Source organism: Cyanistes caeruleus, chromosome 1, assembly GCF_971803275.1.
Source record: "Cyanistes caeruleus chromosome 1, bCyaCae1.hap1.1, whole genome shotgun sequence".
NCBI lineage: Eukaryota > Metazoa > Chordata > Aves > Passeriformes > Paridae > Cyanistes > Cyanistes caeruleus.
Window position 1 is genome coordinate 7,970,216 of NC_141701.1, and position 25,154 is coordinate 7,995,369.

The following is a 25,154-nucleotide window of genomic DNA, read 5'->3' on the forward strand; positions in this document are numbered from 1 at the left end:
AACGCTGAGAGCAGTCCCTTCGATTAATGACTCCAGCAGGATCATGGGACAGATGAACGATGCAGTTCAATGGGACTCTGGAAGCCCTGATTAATTCAGAGCTGGCAGTAGCTTTGCTGATCAGCAGACGTGGCCATTTTTTCCTGGTGTTAGGAGCAGCTCAGCCTTGTGTTTCTTGCACAAACACAAGCTGGTGCCTGACGCTGGGGAGGGGAGGTCACTTCATCCGTCTGTTGGATCCAGGTGCCAGCTGACAAAGTGCTGAGCTGACTGCTTAGCAAGGGATGTGCAGAGTGAAACAGTTTGTCTAAACAAACCTCTTCAGGAGCAAGCAAAGGCTTTTACTGCCTGGAGAAATTCAGTTTAGCTATTCAAGTGGCATATACTCCATTTTCTCATGAATTATCCTAAAATCATCCAAGGATGTTCCTTTATAACCCGTGGTAGTTATTATACAGCAGAACCTGCCTAGTTGAGATGGACACAGCATTTATTTGACACTCTAATCCATGATCTTAACAGTGAAAGAATTTTTTCCAGGAAGGCAGCTAAACACTGATGAGATGGCCACATACTTACTATAGAAAGGCTGTTTAAGCCTTGTGGTCAAAATTGAAGCTCTTTTTTATTAAAATGTACTTTTCTTCCTCTTAATCCTTTCCTAAAGCACACCTTCCACTTCAGGATTTATTTTGGTGCAGAGAGAATTCAGGAACAAAGCAGCTGTCATTGAGAGTTAAGGTGTTTGTTCATTTGGTGATTTGATAGGGAGCGTTGGTTTGAAGGATTTTTAAGTCTCAGGTTACACACAGACCACAAAATAGTTCTTTGTAGCAAAAATTGTTGGCAATGTGTGCACCCCAGCTCCTTATCAACAAATTGTTTCTGGAAGATGTTTCTTCCACTCAGAGAGGCATAGAATGGGGCTACTGCCATTGGCAGGCATCAAATTAATGAATAAATTTTAATGTTAAAGTTATCAGAACTAGATCACTGTAGAGAGGTGATTTTGGGTTTTGATCAAGTACCACGTGAGAGTGAGAATGTTCTTACAGATCCTTAGCACTAATAGCAGATGTATGATCAGTAAATCAGTGGAGTTTTCTCACTGCTGTTTCTTGCTAATCTATGCGTGGGCTTTTTTTGTGTTAACTGAGGTTGCACAGCACTCAGTAGCTTCCTCATACCTTTGCTCATACTGAATGTAGTTCTCCTGTTAGGGGCTGGGTCTTCTCAACTCATACTGAGAAAGTTGAGATCCAGTTCTTTGTTTGAAGAACTTACCAGCTTTGGGTTTTGTATGAAATTTTTTTTGTATGGGCATAATTTTTAGTCCTTAGCCTATGTGCACAAATATTCTATATGTATGAAACAGCACCATTTTAACAAAGAAATATTTTTCTATTGCAATTCTGCATGTTGTTTTTAAGTCTTTTAAAATAGTATTTGTGGTCTGTTTTGAAAGCAGGGAGACAGTCAGCAATATTTATTGTAATACATCTCTTCACCTTGACTCTTGGTTGGACTGAAAGAACTGCCAAACTGATCTGCCTGACAGAGGCACATCAGGAAAGAAGAGCAATGTGAAACATCTGCTGGCTTATTACTGTGGTCATAGTTATTCACTAACATGGATCACAACCAAACTCAGATCTGTTGTTCTCCTTTTTTTAGTAGAATTCCAATACTCAAAAGGTAGTAGAGTTGCATATTAAAGTGAAAAGGTAATGAATGTTTTTTTTATTTATCTTCAACCACTTCCTCGTTAAAGTGATGAATGGTTAGAATCTTTCTAACGGTTAGAAGGGAGTTTAGGAGTAAGGTTCTTGGGTTCTATTCATATAACTACTAGGAATTACATGATCCCATGCAAAGTGGAGAAATTTCTGTTCTCCTCATTAGAGTTTTCATTACAATATAAGGTTCTGGATTTCTTCTAACTAAAGCATGTTTTGTCCATAGGTGTATATAAAATCTTTTGGCGCTTTTTTCAAATGCTTTTCAGTTTTGCTTACTGCCCACTGAACAAAAGCAGAGTAATTAACCCAGCATGTGAAGCACCCTCAGGGAAGCATTTCAGTAAGCAGGTTACATTCTCAGGCACATGGTGTGGCTGTTGGGAATGGTCCTGTGCAAGGCCAGGAGTTGGACTCCATGAACCTTGTGGGTCCTTTCCAACTCAGTTGATTCTGTGTTTTCTCATTCTTTATGAGAAGGCTTTCTTGTGTTGGTAGCCTGGTCCTGCTGAGAAATCTATGATGATTAATTTTATTCTTGCTAATAAACTATCAGAGGCTGTTTGATGAAGAAAATGTGAAAATATGTGTTTGTTTCATAGAACCAATAAGGTTGGAAAAGACCTCTAAGATAGAGTCCGACTGTTTCCTTACACCTCTGCTCAGCACACCAGAAGAAACCACTGCACAAGCAGGTTCCGTTTGAAAGGGATTTTTCTTTATCTTCAAATATCCCTTTCAAGTATTGCAGGAAAATATCAGTGTTAGAACTATGTGCTTTTAGTATAAATGAATAATTTACAACTATATTAAGAAGTTAAATGGGGACATTATGAAGCTCTTTATACCTATAAAGCAGCAATATTTTACAAAATCATAGAAGTCCACAGAGAAAAACCTAGTTGAGAAGAGGCATAGATCAAGGAATTTTTGTAATGAAATTGAAGAAATCATTAGTAGGTGCTGGAAAGCTGGGGGCTCTCCAGGCAGTGGAGCTGGAAGCTGGGCAGAATCATGGCTGACTGTGTTTGAATTCAGGTTTTTATATGTTTGTTCCTCATTCTGGAGAGTCTAAATATGTATTCCAGGTTTACAATTTAGTGTTAAATCACTGCCTGTTGTCAGCCTACAGATTTATGCCTCAGGATGCCTGAGGAAGCTAAACTTCTTCCTGTACACCTTGTTTCCTTCTGGTTCTGTGTCTAATAAAGAAATTGTGGTTTATACAGGTTATGTGATCAGCCCTACCCGTGCTGCTGTAGCTTCTGTTCGTGTCCTTCATTTTTGTAAGGAACAGCCAGGACACTTTAAACCTTTGTTCCATTACAGTCAGGCCACAGAGAGTCTTTGTTTCAATCTCAGCTGAATATTTACAATATTACTGGAATATTACTGGAATTAAAACAGCCACTTCCATGCTGTACATCTTTTCACTTCTGCTGTTTGAATGTCAGAAACAAGTCTGGACACACTACAGCTTTGCTCTTAGTGGTTTTTGTTTTTATTTTGTTTCCCTATCTCATTACAGCAGCTTCAGCATATTTTTTTTATACATGGAATTACTTACTCTGGAGATTGAATAAACTGACGTAGATTGAGAGGAAAAAAAAAAGAAAAATTCAATTATAATTTTCTTCCATTAGTTTCTTCTTTCCTTGTTCATTGCCTCTGGAACATCTGCATAATGCCCTAATTTTCTAACTTTGGTTTTTCTTGTCTCCATCTTCTACCTCAATTACTGCGTCTAATACAAGAAATTTTATTGGTGCAAACTTAAGAGTTCTTTCTTTTTTTGTCTTTTTTTATCTATAGTATCTATAAAGACACTGAGTTTTTTTGTTTGTTTTTTTTTACTTTTTTTATTTTTTAGAATTTCAGTAAAGGAATTCCTTATTTGCTTTGAGAAAGAGATCAGCTGATTACTGGCTATTCATTTTTATCTCAGAAGAGTTTTTTGTATACAACTGTTGTATGGGTTTCTGGTTATCAGGTTGAAAACTTATCCAATACAAGAGGTTGAAGACATTCTGAACAGCAAGAGGGAATGATTTGGAAGTGCAGGCCTTCAAAATGAGGAGTTTCATGTCAGGAGTTAGGTTGAACCAAAGAACTATTTTGAATCTAATTATTCTTGAATCAACAATAAAAAGAAAATTATGTTTCTGGCTATTGTTTTATAATAACAGGAGAGGAAGAAGGTCAAATCCAAAGAGATTGTCAAAAAAGTTTCCATTAAATAAGACTGATAATGAAGCTAGTAGTAAAAAGAATCCCAAGATTGTCAGAAAAATTAAATATGGAAAAGAGAAAAATAAATTGTTCATTAATTGCAAAATCATGAGAACTTTGACAAAGTTTGTAGCATTTTCACAAAAACCCACTATAATGTGAATGAATTTAGAAACACATGTTTCTGAGAGTTCATTTTTTAATTTTTAATTTTTTTTCTTTCATGTTTTCTTGGTTTGTATAATTGCCATGCTGGTTTTTAATTGAGGGGAAAAAAGTTCCCCTTTAGGGATCATGCAGCACATCTTGTTTTGATAATGTCTTTCTTTCTACTGTAGCATAAATTTTCTCCCCATTTGTTCTTGCAGTGTTAGTGACTGTTACCTGCATTGCTTTTGTACATAGTTACCTTCTTTTTGATGTTTGCTCTTTAGGTAATGATTCTGACGTTGACCTTGACAGGAAGGAAGATGAGCGAGAAAAAACTCCCAAGAGGCCCAGAGTTCAGAAAACAGAGAAAACAGCATCAACTAAGGAGACTGAACAGGTTTCAGGAGCTAAAAATCCTATTATAAGTGTTGTTTTGACAGCCCATGAAACTATTCCAGGTAATCAAAATCACCAATTATATAATATTTTTTTTTAAATTATGCTGACACTATATAAAACATTCATTGGTCTAAGACCAAATTCCTTAGAATATTTAGTGTATGAAAAATATTTATCATTATTTGATTATCTTGATGCGGAGTCTCCACATCTAGCAGCTAATTGTAGAACTTCAGTCACATTTCTACATAGGTACAAGAAATGCTGGACCTGGCTGTAGTTAACCACAATTACTTAAAGGTCATCTAATTCCAACCTGTCTGCTGTGATCAGGGACACCTTCCACTAGACCAGACTGCTCAAAGCCCCATCCAGCCTGGCCTTGAACACTTCCAGGGATGGGGCATCCACAAGTTCTCTGAGCAAACTTTTCCATGCCTTACCACCCTCTTCAGTGAATAAGAACAGACTGCTGCCACAAGCAAGTGCTGTTCTCCAACCCCAACTTTCTGCCCTTTGGATCATTGTGCCTGTTGATGCACTTCTGTAGTAAAGCACACTAAAAAATTAATAATTTTTTTATTTGCAGAAGGAGAGATATGGTGTCGAATTTAGGCAGATTCCCTCTCTAACCCTTGTCAAAAACTCCTGTACTGGTACTTTTCAGGCATCACCAATGTGTAGTTGAATGGAGGGCCAGAGAAAAGATGCTGTCCTTATGCTGACTTAAAGCAAACGTTGAATGAGGCAATGTTAGGGAAATGAAACCTTTTCTCTCTGAATGTGAGCAGGTGTTTATGTTATCATGGGTTTACAGATAGATTTAGCTCAGCCAGTCTAATGTCCAGCTCTAGTGAAAGGGAGAATCTTCATCCTCCCGTACACAGGTCTGGGTTTCTATTTTTGTGTAAATTAAAATGTGTTCAACATCAGGGTGACCTAACCTAGACAAATATTAAATTCTCCTTTTGCTTTTTTTTTAGCTTGATTTTGAGAGTTAGAGGTAGGTTTGCAGGGAGAGCTTTGGGATTATGGGTAGGGTTGGTTTCTGATGATTTGACTTTCAGAGCTGTCTTTCTACGGATCATGCACATTTGGAGAACATTTCACAGGATATTGTGGAAGCTGGAAAAACACATTCCTTCAGAAAGAGATTGCAAGAAACAAATATTCACTTCATACCCATAGCACATTATTTTAACTTTACAGGCCAGAGTACCTACATTATGAAGATTTTTTTTTTATACTTCAGCTAAAGTCTTTCTTAAAACAAAAAATGTTGGTCTAAAGGCAGCTTTCAGTACCTCTATAGGAAAGAAAAAAGACACTTTTTGTGTAAAATCTCATGGATTCTAACAGTTGTTGAGCTGAATCTGGATTATCGTATTTAATACATATAAATTAATTTGTCTAAATCCCATCTTGCATGCATTTATATTTTCAGTCTCTGTGACATTATACAGTAATTGTTCCATACCTTTATTACATGTGGGGTGAAAGTGCATATTCCTTTATTTTGTTTTTAGTCTACATTGAACTGTTTTTTGTGGGTTGTGAGATAATGATTATTCACACTTTTTTTTTCTGCAATATTGCTAATTACAGAGTTTTTTCTGATATTTCACTTTCAGTTACCTCTTTTCCAAGCTGGAGGTCTCTGAATTCTGTATCCCTTTCCCAAACAAAACACTTCTGATTTTGTCTTTTTACTGTTTTCTGGTTCTTCTTTATCCTTTTCTGTGATCCATACTTGAAGCTTTAGGACGTTTGCAGAATTTAGTTGAATTAATAGAATTAGGTGGATGTTCTTTCCTGGTTTATTTCTGATTCATTCCTAATAATTCTATTACCTTTTAGACTGTTGATAATTACTGGGAACTCTGTAGTGAAGGACAGGCTGCTTTTCTAAGGGACAGACTGTAAGAGACTGGAGGCCATCTCTGAGTTTGAGCCAGAGATGAGGTTCACTGGGTAATGCTTATCTGTAGAAGCTGCTGTCAGAATGTCATGAGGAACTCAAATCTTATTCTTCTGAAGGCAGATTTACTTAGGTGATATTGACTGAAAAGAGGAAAGTAGGAGGCATAAATAAAGTCTAGTAAACTAAAGTCAATTCTGCCTTTAAAATAGAGATATGATAGTGCTGGAGGAAGGATTTTTCTGAAAGAAATGATCCATACAGTAAACTTATTTTTTTCCCCCCCCTGATATTTATATGCTTTGGCTTCTTGAAATGATTGCCTAGGGAGGCAGGAAAACCTTTATCTTCTTTATTGGCATATGATGTTTTTAATGAAAAATAAGACCTTGTATGTTTTTGCCTTGTTCTTAGCTATTTCCCTAGCCTGAATATTGAGGTCATTCTTTTGGAATTTGGGACATGTGGGAACAAGGCTGGGTAGAGCCTTGAAACCAATTTTCTCACTTTCTGGGCATATGCTGTAGTCATTAATTTGTGATGTTGCAGTGATTGCTGTGGCTGCTGGTCTGTTGGCACCCTCAGCATCCCAAGTGGATGGAGACATCTAATGATTCTTAATGCTTCCCTATCTTCTAATGGTGGGAAGTAGCAACCTCCCACTAGGGGATGTGATTGCCTTTTGTGAGCAGGTACTTCATCAGCATGTCTGAAAATCTGAATCTCCCTCTTCAAGTTTTTAAAGACATTTGTCTCTCTGTGAACTGCATAGGTAATTTAGAGGCAGTAACATGAAGATAACCTTGGAGCGTTCTGCCCACTCAAAGTATGCAAAAATACTGGTGAGTTAGTATTTATCTAGTGAGTATATATTTAGTTCACCCAGTTTAGGTGATTAAATTTTTATGGTGGTAGTACAAAAGTCTGTTAAACAGTTCAGCAGTCCTTTTAGGAAATTCTCAAACGTCCTGAAATGCAGAAGGGCACAGAGGAGAGTTAGTGTGGAGCATTTAATGAGGATCTTTGTCTCACAGTCAGGAAATGGGAGGCCTGGAAGAGGCAATCATGCATATAAAGCAGTTTAAGACCTATTTTATTTTAACTGAGTCACTCTAAATATAGAATTTGCTTCTATTTTAAGTATGGAAGTATCAGAACACTTTTCTGGTGTCTAATGTCTATTCTGTTACCTTTGTACAGAACCCACAGACTAAACCGTGGCTCCTGTGCTGTAATGACAAGGTTCCATCTCACTGGGCTACCACAGTACAATTTGGGACATGCAGTCCTGTGGACAGCCTGGCATTTGTGGGAGAGGGAGGAGCAGGAATAATATAAGTTGTAATGTTCAGGAAATATTTAAGGGTGAAAACTTGGAAGAACAGTTCTGTTGAACCTACAGAATCTTTAGTACAGAACTGAAAGCATTATTAAAAATCAGTAGTCAAAAAAAGCTGATTTTAGATGCAACCAGTTTAGTGAGCAACAGAGCTATTACAGTTTAGTTGCTCCGTTTAGTTACAGGGTTGGCTGATGTCCAGTCTGATAGGAAAAGCTTCAATAGCTTTACGTACTCCCAAACAGCCTCTTCTCAAAATATCTCAATTTTCCACTTAAAATCACTTTGTTTTTCTCCTTGTTGTCTATAGCACTTCTTTCCTTCATGTAATGTCACTAAGTCTTTCACGCCTGTTTTTGGGTAAATCCCACTGTGGCTTCAGAGACTTTATGTTAATACTGCTTATATTTTATAAATAATATCTTCAGGAATCTGGGCTTAAAGCATTCAGTGGAGCCTCTCCTGTGTGCAGTGGAGATTGAGAAGTGTATGTGGAACATAGAATCAGAATATCCTGAATTGGAAAGGCTCCACAAAGATTGAGTCCAACCCCTGGCCCAGGACAGGACAGCCTCAAGAATCGTGCCTTAGAGCATTGTCCAAACACTTTTTGAGCTCTCTCAGGCTTTGAGCTGTGACCACTGCCCTGAGAAGGCTGTTCCAAACATATTTGTGGAACTGGTTAAACAGCTTGGCATAATTTTTCAAAGGATGTTGTATGAAGCAGAAACAGAAAAATCCAAATTTTATTTAGAAGATTCACAATCTTTTAAAGGTGGAAATATTTGGATGTAGGATCTCCATGTAGCAGGCTTCAATTACCATGAATAACCCTCTGAACTATCAGTCCTGGCAAGTTACTTAAGCAGAGCTGTGGTGCAAGTACTGATGGCTTCTGGAAGTGTATCTATCATTAACAACAGAAACTAAAACAGTGAAACTAATGATTACAGAGTTTACTGTTTAATTTACACTTTTATTTTATAGACAATGCACATGTCTAGTATGAATTTTTTAATGAGCATTTTTCTCATTCTACCTTTAGGAGCCAGAAAAATTGTTCCTCTTGAGGCTTCTCCTCATGAAAGTGAACCCACAACTCCAGATACAGCAGTCCAAGACCCATCACAACGAAAAGGATATCAAGAATATGCCATTCAGCAAACCCCATATGAACAGGCAATGAAAACAAGCAGGTAATTTTGAAGTACTTATATTTGTGTTCATGCAGAGTATGAAAGAAGTGCTTCCCCATCCATTTTCATGAAACATTTTTCTGAGATCTTTAAATAAAGGAACAGCTGAAAATTAATTATGAATAAGTTGTATAATTTAAAGTGCCTTTGGAGAATACATTTTTTTAAAAACTAAGCATTATGTTACCAAGGTTCACTACTGTAAATATAACTGTTTGTTTGGGTTTTCTTAGGTTGGGTCCAACTCAGCTGAAGATTTTCACATGTGAATACTGTAACAAGGTGTTCAAATTTAAACACTCCCTCCAAGCACATCTGAGGATTCATACAAATGAGAAACCTTACAAATGTTCTTACTGCAGTTATGCCAGTGCCATCAAAGCCAACCTGAACGTTCACCTGCGGAAGCACACCGGGGAGAAGTTCAGCTGTGATTATTGTACCTTCACTTGTCTCAGCAAAGGCCATCTCAAAGTCCATATCGAAAGGGTTCATAAGAAAATTAAGCAGCACTGTCGTTTCTGCAAAAAGAAATACTCAGATGTTAAAAACTTGATCAAGCATATGAAGGAAACTCATGACCTTCAAGATAAAAAGGTGAAAGATGTTTTTGATGAGCTTCGCTTGATGACACGAGAGGGCAAAAGACAACTTCTCTATGACTGCCATATTTGTGAGCGCAAATTCAAAAATGAACTGGACCGGGACCGTCACATGCTTGTTCATGGTGACGAGAGACCCTTTGCTTGTGAGCTCTGTGGTCATGGAGCCACTAAATACCAAGCCCTTGAGCTTCACGTTCGAAAGCACCCTTTTGTATACGTGTGTTCTGTGTGCCTGAAGAAGTTTGTCAGTTCTGTGAGGCTCCGTGCTCACATCAAAGATGTGCACGCAGATCTGCAGGAGGACTCTGTTTTTAACAGTTCTATCAACCAAAGCTTCTGCCTGCTTGAGCCAGGAGGTGACATCCAGCCAGAAGCCCTTGGTGACCAGCAGACACAAACTGCAGGTGAATCGACTGTCTCGAGTACTGATGCTGTTAACACTCCACAGCCATCTGCTGGTAAAGGTGAATCAGCAGCTGCAGATGTTAACCATGATGGTCACCATAATGGTGATGTAAAAATTGATGCAGTCCTTTCCTTAGAATTGGAAAATCCTCTGGTGAAGAATGTAGCAGAGACGCTGTGTCAGACAACAACAGATGTGGCAGTCCCAGATGTGCAGCCCTGTGTAGCATCAGATTGCTTCCTGCTGAAAAATGGTACTGCTGGCCCTGAGTTAAAAGGTACACCCCCAAATGAAGAGGAAGTTAATCAGTGCAGTTCTGTAAACAAGCAGGGTGAAGAAATTCATCTTTTACTATCCGAAGACAAAAGTTTAAATGTGAGTCAGAACAACGCAATGACTGAGAACCTTCCAGTCCTTGAAGAGAGAATCCAGTCTGTTCCTCCTGGTGAATCAGAAACAGATAATCCTCCCATTCAAAGTTTGGCAGAAACCACAGGCCCTTCAGCAGCAGCAGAGGCTGGTGCAGCCACCAGCCCCCAGGCAGCCCCTTCTAACACAGCTACAGCCAACGGGGGGAATGGATCCGTCGCCTTCATGCAGATCTTGGACAGCTTGCAGAAGAGACAAATGAACACTGAATTACGTGACAGGATAAGGAAGGTTTATGGAGACTTGGAATGTGAATATTGTGGTAAGGAGCAGTGGAATTATGTTTGGGTTTTTTTAAATCTTACGCTTTTTTCTGCTCCTCTGGTTTACAGTGTATATATTTGTGTATCTTTGCAGCAGCATTAATTTTGTAGTTCAGTATGGATTCTGGGGTCCAGTGGGATTTACTTTTTGCTGTACAAATAATATGAAATGAGTCAAATGTCCTCAAAAAAACCCACCAGTGGAATATGGCAAAGCAGTACCTTGCAAGGCTCAATTTTCTGTTGAGGTGAAATTTGATAGAATTCAATTATTTCTGTCAACACGGGTCTCCCCAAGTCAGAACTTTGACTGGGGCCAAGCACAGCAGATTCAGGCATGTGATCAGCATTAGTTCAGTCCATGCTATAATGCTTGAGCTTCATTATCAGCTTACTAAAAAATTCAGGGTTTTTTCATATAGTGTGGGAGGATGTATAGTAATATACATTCTGTACAATAGAAACATACATACTGGCATAATTTTGTGTCTTGTTTTGAACCAGGTTCTTTGAGATGAAAATTTTAATTACATGGTATCAGATCAAGACTATCCTGATTGTAATTAGCTTGGGTTTTTTAATTTATGGAAGTGAGAATAACACACCTTTCCCATTTATTCTAACTAAAAATAATTGTGTTTATGTTACTGGAAAGGAAGCAATTTGGGATATATTTTGTAGTTTTTATTTTTGAAAAGGGAAGGGAATCAAAGTCTGAAAAAACAAATTTCTAAACACCATGACATTGTACTTTGGATGAATTGCTCTGAGCTTTTTGGTGCTGTTGTGCCAAAAAGGCTTTTAAGAAGCAGTAACATGAAAGAAAGTAACAAAAAATATTTCGACATTCTCTTTAAGTGTCCAGTTGCATTCAGATTCTTCGTATAAGGGAAGAGATATAAAGAACTTTTTCTTTAGGAGAAAGATCACTGATATGTATTAAAGTTTCTCTTGTTAGGCTGTTTCAGGACATCTAACATGATCTTTTTTGGCAAAGGTGGATTTGTAAATATATTTTCAGTAGCAAAGAGTCTTTAGACAAGTTTTCATTAAAGAGAAAAGAGACGGGATTCAAACAGTGTGGTTTGTCCTGAAAGAAAATTGGTTATTTTTTTTTTAATTTTCACTAACAATTGTTTAGGAATTACTTTCTTCATGTTTGATTTAATTTTCAGGCAAGTTGTTTTGGTACCAGGTGCACTATGACATGCACGTCCGTACACACACTCGAGAACATTTATATTACTGCTCCCAGTGCAATTATTCTTCCATCACCAAGAACTGCCTTAAGCGCCACGTCATTCAGAAACACAGCAATATTTTGCTGAAATGTCCCACAGAACATTGTGACTACTCCACTCCAGATAAATACAAGCTCCAGGCACACCTTAAGGTTCACACAGATCTGGTGAGTAGCAAACCAAACGTGGTTTTGACTGAATTCCTTGTCCTCTTCAGTGTTTGTGATTCTGTGTTAATACCTTAAGATGTAGCTCAGGATTCTTACCTGTGTGTTCTCTGCACACTTCTTGGAATACCTGACCTAGAGCAGCTGGATATTTGGATCTTCTCAGAGCTGTTTCTAGGAAAGTGTGTTTGTATCTATTTTTCCTTTGGTTTTCCCAGTATTTTCAAATCCTTTGGCATTTAAGCAAGTAGAATAAAGTTGATACTATTGTTGCATTACTTCATTCTATGAATCTGAATTCCCTTCATATATAAATTACTTGAGTGAAATGAAAATATGTTTTTAATTACTACAGACAAAAGATGTTTAAGTTGTTGAAAAGGATTTTTTTTCATGTTAGTTCCATCTAGCTGCAGTTGAACGTCTAGCATTTTCTGTTGTGTTGGCAAAGACAGAGATCCATTTTAAAGGTTCCTGTCTTGTTCAGAAAGCTCTCCAGCTCAGAGTGCTAAAACCAGGTACTGGAAGGCTATTGGTCAGTATTTCTAACAGCTGATACTTTGAAGGTATTTGAGCAGAACAACACTTCACCTCCTACTCTGCATAAACAGTTACTTCTGGAGAACTTTAAAACCAAATAGAAGAGATGACACAAAAAGAAAAATTTCCCCCCCCCTTGTGTCCTCCCCTTCTGTAAATATTTGAAATGGAATCTAAATTTGTTGTGAAAGGTACAGAAAATTCACATAATAGACATTCTTTTTGGGTGTTTTTGAATTAATTGTGTTTAAAATGCCCATCTGATAGCAAAAATCTGTGTAATTGTGGTCTAAGAACACTTAAGAAAAAAGTCTACAGTTGCCTCTCCTGTATCCTTCTGTAAGTACCTGTTTTTCAAGTGTGATGGATGTCCAACAGCTCCCACCAGGAAGATAATTTTCATAATTCTAAACAGAACTGAGAAAATGGATTTTATAATTAAAACCATTGTGACAGCAAGATCTTTCAGAAGCATGCTTACTGATGCTTACTGTTAAATATATTTATTTAAATGGATTGAAAAATTCATGTATTAGAATTTACTTAGTAACTGAATTTGGCAATTCTTATATTGGTCTTTGTGCCCAGTGCTTAGTGTATTTACTCTATGCATATCTCACTGAAAAGGACCACTTCTTCAGATATATATCTGTTCACAGTTAAATGTGTAAATGTACTTTAATTTTAATTTGAAAAATCAATTATTAATAAATATTAAAATTAAAACTTTTCTGGAGACAGAAGATAATGAAATCTCAGTTCAGTTCCTTGTGTGGATGCATATCCTTCATCACCTCCTTGCTGGCTGCATTTCAGCTGGATCCCTGCATTATTTGTAGAAGATGAATGATGGGTATTGAGAAGCAGCTTTCCCTTCATCCTTGTATATATCACTGTATAGCCACCCACCCTACTCTCTCTGCAGCACTCAAGTCTTGCACTGAATCTGGGATTGGTTGTTCCCTGGCAGATGATGATGGGGAGTGTGGATGTGCTGCCTCTTGCCTTCTGTATCTGCTACACATTGTTGTTACAGGGAAGATTTTTACTTTTGAAGCCTGGGAATTGAGGTGTGGCTTGATTCAAAACCAAAACTTTATATATATTCTCTGATTTTCAGTACTCATCTTTTGCTCCTAGGGCTTTTGTTGTATATTTTTGATGTTTATTGGCATTTATTCAGCTCTTCCAAAGTTCAAATCGTGACATGACCTATGTCATGGGACCTAGGAAAGGGCTGGGCAGTTTCAAATTGCTTTAGTACAATTTATATTATGAATGAGCTCATGGTAGCATTAAAGGGCAGGATGTGGAATTAAACAATGCTGATTTAGGTACCAGAGTTTGTTTACAATCCCCTGTGGCTTTTGCCATACTCACTGTGTTGTGCAGATAAACATCACAGAGAGGTTTGACTCTGGAAATATTTTATGTCTGTGTATGTAATTGATACTGCAACATTAGCACCTCTATAAAACTTCAGTTCAGACCCAGGACCACCATTCGTTATTAGGTGCCTACATCTGCCTTCTTGCACATTTTGGGATGTAAATTATTCCTGTCTTTGGAAGGATGCTTATAAATTCCATTATGCTGCTGACCTTTCATGTAATAGCGTAGCTGTTGGTAGGATGTGAGATGCTCAAGCTGTGATTGCTTATTTGCCCTTCCTGAGAAGAGCAAATTTTCACATGGTCACTGCTCTGGCTGTGTTACTTCTGGAGCAGTGCTGCTGTGCAGGTGAGATGCAAGGTACTGCAAAGGGAAGTAATTAACAAAAACATCTCTGATCTAATGATCAGGCACTCTGTTGGAAAACAGCTTTTGCTCTTAGTCCTCAATTCCATAATTAATGTCAGCTTAGCATTTGTTTATATTAATAGTTATTTCACGAAAAATGCTTAAGTACTGTATGCAGGTGCTTGTCATTTTGTGAGCTGAGTTCTGTTTCTTGTCAGAGTTCAGAAAAGTCTGTTTAAACACCTGTGTTTTCCTGTAGCCTCCTTCACACACATGTGCACAGCTGTCTCCTAGGTGTACATCACATCCTTTCAGCTGAGTTACATTTTAATGGGACATCAGTTTAATGCAGGAATCTTCCAGGAAAATTTTAATTTGAGCATCATGACAACTGTGGTGAAGATTTCTGGAGTCTTCACTCCTCAGAAGTGTAACTCAGGGGTCCAATTCTAATCCCATGGGTGTTAGAAATTAAATTTCTGTTGATCTGAATAGATGTGGTAGCAGGCTTTGGCCCTTTATTCCTCTACAAAATTATGCAGTCAAATGTTGTGTTAATTGAGTTGTGGGAAGTTTTTCTGCAAATGTTCTGTGAGTGCCAATGTTTAGTAGAGGGTTTTAATTTTTCTTTTTGTGGCTGTATAATTGTATACCTACCCCTTGAATTATCTTGGAACACATGCCTCAGAGAAATAAAATTCTCTTCAGAGCACTATAAATGGATAATGCAGTATAGCTAATGCTTTCTTAGCACAATTTTAATTCTTTTATATAAAGATAAATGCATTGTAATTATTATGTAAGTGGCCTTATTTAATAACAAAACAACATAAGAAAATTTGTGATAGCATTAGACTAATTTATTTTCATTAGGTTTAAAAATATTTATGTACCTAAATTATGTACCTCTTTTATGGAATGTAAACAACACTTTCAGTGAAAAACCTACTTTTATTTAGGAATTATTTTACGTTTATTATATTTTCTCAAATTGGTTAATAGGAGTGTTGAGCAAATATCAGGAAGTGATTGACTTTGAAATTTAAATAGCTGATTAGACTTTGCTGCTGGTCTCCAACAAAGGTAGATCTAGCTCTCTCCGTGTTTTGCTTCTGTTCCTGTCCTTCAAAAAAACATTCAAAGGCATTCAGAAGGCAGGTATTCCAATAAGGCATAGGAAAAATAACTTTTTTCTTACCAGGGAAAACTTGCAGGCTAAAAATGTGGTTCAGGTATTAATGCAACCTCAGCCTTCAAAGGGCTTCTCTCATCACCTGTGGCCAGGGCCCCTGAAGAGCTGGAGCTGTGGTGCAGGGAACCTTCTCTGGGGCTCTGTGTTGTGCTCAATGGCTTCATTTGCACCAGGGGATTTTTAAAGACTCTTTTGAGAGTGATGGGATTACACTGAAGCATTCACACAAGGTCTCAGGGCAGCAACAGAAGAACACTTAAGCATTCCAAGCTGACAACATAAGCTCCAATACTCTGCCACTGGCCTGGGTACCCAGCAAGGAGAGGTTTGGCTTCAGCTGGGTGCTCTTGGTGAGAAACTGGAGCTTGACAGACACACTTTGAATGGACTCAGTGCTCATACTCACATTCTGTTACACTACAAAAGATAATTCTTTTGAAGATCACTTCTGCAGAACTTGGTGTAGATAACTTTTGAGCAGCTTGAAAAAAGCTGTTGGGATTATTTCATTGTTGAGGAATTTTGTTACCAGCGTCTTGTGGCAAGATGTTCTTAGCACCCATCCATTCATGTTGCTCTATAGCTCTTGATTCATTTTCTGATTATTTTGATTTTTTCCTCTTAAGACTTAGGCTTATAGCCTTGCCTTTCTCAAGAACATTAGTAAGAATGTAAAGTTGTCATAGTTAACAGCCCTTCAGTTGAAGTAGTGTTTGAGTAGTGGAGTGTTGAAATTTTTTTTATTATTTAACATTTGTCTTAGTGTTCTGGTCATACTGAGAAATCCTTAATTCAGTGAGTATTAAAGACCAGATACACCCAACTGTACATTAAAAGTATACTATTTTTTTCCTTTATTTATTGCATATTTTGAAATCAGCTATGTAGCAAGTTTGAGGAATAGACCAAGATCTGTCAACAAGTTTCAGCTCAAGAGCCCCAAATGATATTGTGCTGTTCTCTTATATGTGCCAAATTGTGAATGTGATCATACAGCTCCTTGGAAAAGGTGCAAACATTTCTATGGAGTTTTGTTATGATTGATCTGCCAATCTTTATTGGAGTAATATGTTCACAAAAAATCTAAAATCATCAGTAGCAGATTTCGGTTTTATCAATTGAGAGACCCTAATTCCACAACTTAACAGCTCTTTTTCAAGGTTTTGTCAGCTTTGTAGGTTCCTTGAATCTCTTCCAAAACTCAGCTAGTATTCTCTGATGTTTCTTTTTTTCTCTTAAGATTTTTAGGGCTTAAAATTATGATGGCCCAAACTGCATCACAGCAAGGTACTGCCCTCAGGGTGGTAATCCTTGTGTAGCTGCCATCCCCAGTCCCTGGTGCAGGTTTTCTCACAGGAGCAAATGGCTGTCAGCTCAGGCAGAATTCTCCTTGTGCCACTGCCATATTAATGGCAGTGAGAGCTCCATATCCTACAGCTGTGGGAGTATTTATTGCTATTTCAGCCCAGGTATTCTAGGGCTACTGCTGGTTTTAACTTGTAGGTTTTGTTTTGAGAAACACAGTGATTTGTTTCTCAGAGGTACATGAGGCTGACTGAAAATGCTGCATCATATTCTAAAATCTGTCTGCCATGAAAACCCATTGACTTTGGCTTTTCTTTTAAAAGAGGTGTCCATTTTCAGCTGTACAACTGCAGATCTGGACAATAATGACCTCCTTATACAGCCCTTCTCGCTATTCAGAGATGCTCTTTGGTCAAAGGTCAGAAACTGGTAGAGTCCAGGACCCTTATCCTCCTGTGATCTCCACATTTCTCACTCATAACACAGGGTTCTGTCTCATTTTGATCAGTAATCTTCCATCCATACTTTTCAGGAAGTATTTCTGTCATCCTGAGATAAGTAGTGAAGTGTCTGTTCTGTGGCTTCAGCTCACCTTTTTAGGGATCTCTGGTAGGGGGGTACCTGCACTTCTCCAACCAGTAATGTGTCACCTGGGCACCTGTTCAGCTGTCAGGACTAACTAGACTCCCTCCATCTGTGGTTATGATAATCCACTCACAAATTAATCCACTCAGTGCAGAGGTGACTATGACCCATTCATTTGATTGAGCATCCAGTGCCAGCAGGTATTTCTGGAAAGATCAATCTCCCCAGTTTATATTATCACTGTCAAGTTTTAATTTGAAGTGTAACGGAGAAAATTCCTACATTTTTACATGGAGTTAGATGCATTTGTAAAAAATGAAAATTACAATTAGACTAAAATTGCATGTAGGAAGAAATTATATCAAAAGTCTCCAGTTGAACTTGATTGATAGTTTTAAATCTCTTATAACATCAGTAACACTGAGAAAATCCACAGTAGTCTGTAAGTCTTTAAATCAAAATAGTAGAATAAGGCTTTATCAGTAATACATAAAATACTGAATATTTATAAAGTAGTTAGGAATGTAGACACTGAATAAGTAATGGCATCTGTCATTGTTAACTCAGCTGCTCCATTTCATGCCATTTTATAAATCCACATAGTGGTGGTTTTCTTCAGAAGGGTAAGATCTCATCCTTAAGTTTCAGAAGGGCAGACTTATGAAAAAAAATAAGATAGAAACCCTAAATATTACTGCTTACATCAAATACATTTTCTTCTGTTATGTGACTTGATCTTTTGACTCCTGATTTTCTACAGAGTCAGTCAGAAGATAATTCTTACATTTATTGTGCATATTCTTGTCTGCTGTAACTTGGAGCCCTGTACTCATGAGGATTAATGATGTGCTTAGAGTCTTTTAATATTTCTCCTTCACTTATTTCACTATAAATACATTCATTTTTTCCTTAAAAACCGAACCTTGAATTATAACTTTGTTAAGAACCATGTATTACTGAATAATGACTGTAGTGATTATACCAGTAGACTGAAAATGCAATCTCTCTCTTTCTCACTTAAGGATAAAAAGAGTTATTCCTGTCCTGTGTGTGAGAAGTCATTTTCTGAAGATCGACTTATAAAATCTCACATCAAGACAAATCACCCTGGTAAGAAAAAAATCAAGGAAGATTTCTCAGTGTGTTGTAATAATGGATGAGGGTTTAGAATGAGCAGTGAAATGTGATTAAATTCCTAAGAAAGAGAACAGTCTATTTCTAATTCAACTGGTTTAGAGTAAAAATTGTGTTGGTTTTGCAGATTAGAATTTAGAGTGAGAAATGTTACTGTTTGAGCATGTGTGTTGTGGACTGTGTCAGGTAATTGTGCTAAGAAGTCTGTCTTCATCTGGCAAAGGGTGAATTCAAATTAAGCACTGGGAAGTTTAGGATCAGACAGCCTGTATGTTTAGGATCCTGTAGCAGCCCAGGAGATGTAAGCTGGCCCTACATGAGCTGACAGGAATGCATTTAGGGCTCATGAATTGTCTGGAGGTGACTGATGTGAGTGCAGAGCTGGCCCTGTGTGTGCCCAGGTCCCGTGGGCTGGGCTGGACCCCCAGGGCCAGCTGGAGGCTGCAGCAGGGCTCCACTAGAACCAGCAGGGATGTGGTATGGCCAGCAGTAATGGAGCTGGCAGACCAGGATCCAGCAAACTGCTCCAAACTCTGTTTATACCTTGCATTCTGGTGCTCTGATTTATTGGTGCAAGTGCAAGGTACCATGAATTTGGTGAGTCAGTGTGCTGTGCCTGAGTAAACAATCCTTTCTCAGACCTTGGGAATTCGATCCTGAAATGCTGATGTGGGGTCTGATTTAAACTTTGCTGATGTGAACTCAGCAGAGCCACACTGGTGTGTCCCTAATTTCCTGCTTCTCAGGATCTGTCTTACTTTGGATAGAAAGCCCTGCTGCTACTGCAGAGGAGGGAGAGGTGACACTTTCATTAATTCATCTACAGTGCTCCTTATCACCTGACATAATTGGATACAAAGAAGGAAAACATTGGTTATGTTCAGACTGAGTCTGAGGAGAAAATCCAATTAAAATTATGTAATTTTCCTTGTCTTTCTTGTCAGATGTACAGCATAATAGGTGAAGCAGTATTTTATCTTCCTACTGCCACTAGATAGTGCTAGACTCGTGTTTTAAACAATTTCCTTCACTTTAATTTCATCCTGAACTCCCACTTCAGCTCTTTAGTTACTAAACCTCTTTATTTGCAGACCACTCCAGAGCAGTGTGGTTGGAGGGCTTGTCGTACGTCAGAGGACATGTCTGATGCAGGAAATTGAGATGAGAAAAGGCTTCTGAGCTATACTGTAGTCAGGAGGTATAACACCAGTAAGCACAGAAATTGGATCTCAAGAACTGTGCCTTTAAAGCCCTCGTGCTGCCTCAGGCAGGGAGCATAGGAGGCTTTCCTAAGTAACAGGACCTGTGAGCTGGCAGGACCTGATGTTCTGTGCCTGCACTGGCCCACTGGCTGCTGACTGATCACTGCGTGCTGCATCAAGGTCCAGAAATACCAGTTAACTCTGGAGCCTTGGAGTACTAAACTCATGCATTTAAACACTCCTGAACAATTAATTTGGTATCTGAATCTTTCTAAATATTTTTTTTTTTTTTTATCCAAGTGGGTCTTTTGAACTCTTAAAATAGAAGTAAGATTTAAAAGGATAATCTGCACTATTATTTCGTGTTTTCATTTTTCATTCATGTATCACAGGCACATAGAGCTTAAAGGCAGAATAGCTGATTTATTAGATATATCTCTGTGGTACTAAAGAAATACTACATCTAAGACATGCCTATGCAATAGTTATGCAATGACCCTGTTTTAATATATGGAGGAGAATTAATGCACAAACCTTTTTTTATTTCTGTGAATTTTCTCCTTGTAATCAGGAAGAAATCCTTTAGTTGTACACCATACTTAATTACAAACCAAATAAATGTGAGGGGTCTGACAGTATAAGCTATTAAATACTGCAGTGGCATGAGTGCAGTTGTTTTCAAAAATGTAAATGAAAATGAATAAAGATGAAAGGAAAGACAGGTACTGTTAACAGGAATTGAATTTTAAAATGACATATCAAAAATTAATTTAAACTGAAACACCTTCATATTTATCATTCAAATGTAATTTGTATAACTCCCCCTCTCCTTCCTTTCTTAGTATCATTCAGCATGCCCCACTCCCTTGTCTCTTTGCTTTCATCAAGTAGAAAGTATGAAATCAAAAAGTACTCCTTTCTTTTCTATATTTGCAGCGGAGTTGAATTTTGGTCCCATGAAGGCTGTGAGACAAAAATCTCCATAGACTTTGGTAGAGCAGTATTTCAAACCAAAGAGATAAGAGAGCTTGGCTTTATTGCCCAATGATTTTTTACTCAGCAGTGAAGGAGGAGTCTTGGGTTGTGGTCCCAGCTCCCAGAATTATCTACCTTTCATCCACTGTCTGATTTAATATGATATTTCTTAATAGTTCTGAGACATGAGAGGCATCAGCTTCCATAGCTCCCCACTGAGCAGACATCCTAGCCTGCAGTCATGAATGAAGCATCTAAGCCATGAAAGGCAGATGAGGGTTCAGACTTTTGGCTGTATTTATCTTTTTTTGGTACCTTAGAACTTATCTCTGCTCAGTTCACAGGCTTTTACAGTCTGCTTTTGAGGTTATTTTCCCTGTGCATGTGAGTTCAGGCAGGATTTTTGTGATTCCATTCTGGGACCGATCGTCAGGAGACAAGGTGAATTTGGTAAAAATCTAAGTTTAGTCAGGAACTTTCAAATTTATAAGATTTGTGGCATAATATGTCACCAGCTTTCATGTCTTAAGGTTTAGATTGCATGAAGTGTTGTACTTTCATTAAGTCAAGAGACAGCATTTCATTCATCTGACGTGTATTGAGCAATTGATTTATTTTTAAAAGCATCTGGCAATGTTTTCATTATGTGTCTGGGCCACTTTAATTTAAACTTCATTATTTTGAACTTTTTCACTGTGACAACCAAAACATTATCTCATATGAAGGAAATACACAGAATTGAGTGTCTAGCTTGAATAAGAAAAGGACAGGAGAGGAATCTTAATTGCTGTCTTGGCAATCTAATTAAAAAGAAGACAGAGGGAGATTTTTCTTGGAGCTGTACAGTGAAGGGATATCAGTTGAAACAAGGGGATTCTGACTAGAACTAGGAAAACAGTCCTGAGTGTAAAGATGGTTAAACACTGGAATGCGCCAAGAGAGGCTATAGAATCTGCATCCATGGATGTGTTCAGAGCAGGACTGAATATAACCCCAAGCAACTTGATGTAACTTTGAAAATGGAACTGTAAAGTTGACCCTGCTTGGAGAAGGTGACCTTAGAGGTCCCTTACAGTCATATTTATTCCATGAGCCTGGCTTTTCCTTTAAAGTTCCTGATTATCAGCATTCTGACCATTGTAGCTGTGACTGAAGTGAATAGTCTTAGGATCCTTGATATCTAGAAATGTAGGGTGAAATCTTGAATAAAACTTTTGAAAATATTGGAAGAAAAAAGTGCCAATTTAGCTTATGGGGAAGGGTCATAGTAATAAAATGATCTTTTGTGCCAGTGGCCCAACCAAATTTTTTTAATATTTAAACTTTTATTTTTTTTTTTCAAACAGGCAGTGAGGACAGTGAATTCACAGATCAGGAGAGAAAGGACAGAGCATCCTAGAAGGCCTAAAGGAAAAACAGGTCCTTGTGCTCTTTGCTCAAGTCAGTTTTGAGTAGGAATAAGGGAAATACAGCTTTTTAAAAGTTGAACTGAATCAGGATCAAGCTCTTCAAGATTAATTACAAAGTAAATTCTCTCATATCCTTCTGGTTCTTACTATCTTTTCCATTTCTCTCAGAGGTTTCAATGACAACTATTTCTGAGATTCTTGGCAGAAGAGTTCAGCTGAAAGGACTTATTGGAAAACGAGCTGTGAAATGTCCCCACTGTGATTTTTATTTTATGAAGAATGGTTCAGACCTTCAGCGTCATATTTGGGCTCATGAAGGTAAAACTCTGGTTTTAAGCTTTTGGCATATAATGAGTCTCATATTCCACTGAAGCTTTGCTGACATAGAAAAAAAAAGATTGAAGTTTGTTTCTATACTCAAATGCAAGACTTTAGGCTACATTGGAGGTTAATTAATTAGTTTAATGGATTCTGGATCACATATGGAACTTCACACTCAGAACATGAACAGACAGATTAAATGTTTTATAAAAATTAATTAAATTCTGATGCAATTTTTTTTCCAAAACTCATTCATAAACATCTATAAAGTATTCTATGTGAGTAAAGAGGAGTGAATTAAATACATGCTCAGTATTTTAAAACAAGTAATTTTCTGTATCTTCTTATGAGTCTGTGCTGGTCCTTTTACATTTGTCCAAAAATCCTTGGTCTGGAAATCTGTTAGTAAACCAATTGAAATCCAGTTGCTTTGATGTAAATTCTGTGGGTGTTTTGATTAAATCCTGCAGAGCATGGCAGCTAGCTTCCACAGACACAGACTGTGATCAAAATCCCCTAAGATAATGCTCATCATATTTAAGACTTTTTTGGGAGAAATTCCAGTAATATGGCAACAGGTGGGTTAAAAATGCCTTGAATTTAAAATCTTTAGGCAGTAAAATTTTGTGTCTACTCAGTCTGTATATTTTTTTATAAAAGGTTGAAGACAACTTACATGGTCTTTAGTCACCTTAGTAATCTATAGAACAGATTGCCTGTGATTTTAGGTTCTTCAGCAATCCCTCTGCATAAAGGGGATAATGGGATTTGGTGCTCTCAAACTGGTATCTTGTTTCCAAAGTGTTTGTTCCCATATAGGTACAATACAGCATATTTGTTTGAATGCTCTGTGAGCTTTCCTGCCTGTGTAGCAGAGCAGGGCTCTTCTCTGGTGGCCTTTCCTCCATTAAGGAGTTTAGGTAAGGCTAGAGAAACAACCTTGTGTATTCCGTGGGCAGAGTTCTTTTATTCTGGCTGGAATTGGGAGCCCATGTCATCTAACAAGCAGGAGAAAGAGGTGATTAGAAATTTCTTCCCAAATCAAAGTGTGCAATCAAGTGTGCTTAAAGCAGACTGTAATTTCTCATGCTTGTAAATCTAATTTGAAGGTCATGAGTATCAATGTAAAATGCGCAGACCCTCATGAAACTGTTGAACTGTTGCCAGTTCAGATTTATTCAGCTTTTCTTTGAAGGATTTACTTTGTTCTTATAGACCTTCTGTTAGATGATGCACTGGAGATATCTCTGTGTGCTTTGGACAGTTTGAGGGAAGTGAAGTTTCAAGTGCTTGTATCTGCCTGAACCATTAGCAAATCTGACACTAATTAACGATAAAATACAGCTTGCACATTTAACTTCTGCTTTCATGTTAACTGCCTAATGAAGCAGTCCTTGTAACAGGTTTCTTCACTGTTGATTGTAATAAATGGAGAGTGGTGGTTACCTGAAGACTTCTAGAGGGAGACGTACACCAGCTTGGCATCAATGTAGGCAGTCTGGATTTTACTTCTAAATGAAGGGTGGGAATAGCAAGGCCCAAATATCAGCATTTTCCTGGCTAAACTCAGTACCTGGCTTCAGTAGGACAATATTCAATTGTGAAGGAACTCCTCTTTTATCTTAAGAGGTTAAGTGATGCTGTCATGAGCTCAGTATCATTTACACAGAAGCTATAGATGAAATGTCTTATTTGTTGAGATACAAATTTTGAAGTGTTTCTCTTAGTCCATGTTGCTTACATGATCTGAGATTTCTTTCAAGTAAGTGTCCACCCTCTCATGGAAAGGCACAGTCTGGCTGTTTCATGGTATATTTTTTCATGTTTAGGTGTCAAACCCTTCAAATGTTCCCTCTGTGAGTATGCCACTCGCAGCAAGAGCAACTTGAAAGCCCACATGAATCGTCACAGCACGGAGAAAACCCACCTTTGTGATATGTGTGGGAAAAAGTTCAAATCAAAAGGCACTTTGAAGAGCCATAAACTCCTTCATACTGCTGATGGTAAGTGTATGTTTATTAAATCTATTTTAGGACAATAAATATTGACTGTACTACAGGCCTTATTAACAAATGCTTTTCAGTTAAGTGAAATCACTCAAGTGTGATTTACAGATTTTATTTATTCCCAGGAGACAGCTTTGGGAAATAATTCAAAACTTTGCAAAATTAATTTCTGTGAAAGACAGACTGCTGTCTCTGAAATACTACGTTTCTCTGAAATTTGTGTTGGCTTTGTATGCCTTCCTTGTTCTTACAGAAAATTGTTTATCTCAATAGAAATTTGAAAATGCCAGTAATTCTGTGTTTAAGTCTTACTGTTTTATTCTGTGAAAATATTATTAGGATCCTGGTGTCTCATCAGCCAGTGGCAAACCTGGGCAATTGCTCTCTACTCTGTCTCACATGCAGCATCTCATTTGCCCTGCAATTTTAATATTTCTGTTATGATAAGTGAAAAAAGCAAGATGCATATCCAGAAAAGTGTCCCATTTTATATCAAAGTTTAGAGCACAACAATGCTTTGTTATTCTGTGATTATTATATTGAATTAAATTATTTAGCAGGATAAGTTGTACAGACCTTCATTATGACTTACTGGCTTGAGCTTTGTTAGTCATGAAATTGTGTGAAACCTCATTCCACTTTTTATTGACCTTTAATTTACATTCTT

General features: G+C 37.7%; 1 protein-coding gene across 7 annotated transcripts in view; it reads left to right on the plus strand.

The window, feature by feature from the left end:
• The window catches only part of ZFAT (zinc finger and AT-hook domain containing), a 73,766-nt gene that overhangs the window by 21,646 nt on the left and 26,966 nt on the right, over positions 1-25,154 (plus strand). For 5 of the 7 annotated variants that reach the window (XM_086878326.1, XM_023921555.2, XM_086878336.1 and 2 more), the window contains 7 exons: positions 4,400-4,573; positions 8,817-8,967; positions 9,201-10,669; positions 11,846-12,078; positions 18,463-18,550; positions 22,329-22,478; positions 24,311-24,484. In XM_086878326.1, coding sequence (XP_086734452.1) covers positions 4,400-4,573; positions 8,817-8,967; positions 9,201-10,669; positions 11,846-12,078; positions 18,463-18,550; positions 22,329-22,478; positions 24,311-24,484 — 2,439 coding nt within the window. Of the gene's footprint in view, positions 1-4,399; positions 4,574-8,816; positions 8,968-9,200; positions 10,670-11,845; positions 12,079-18,462; positions 18,551-21,088; positions 21,193-22,097; positions 22,171-22,328; positions 22,479-24,310; positions 24,485-25,154 lie in introns of all 7 variants that reach the window. The other 2 variants (XM_086878313.1, XM_023921552.2) reach the window with 1 other exon arrangement.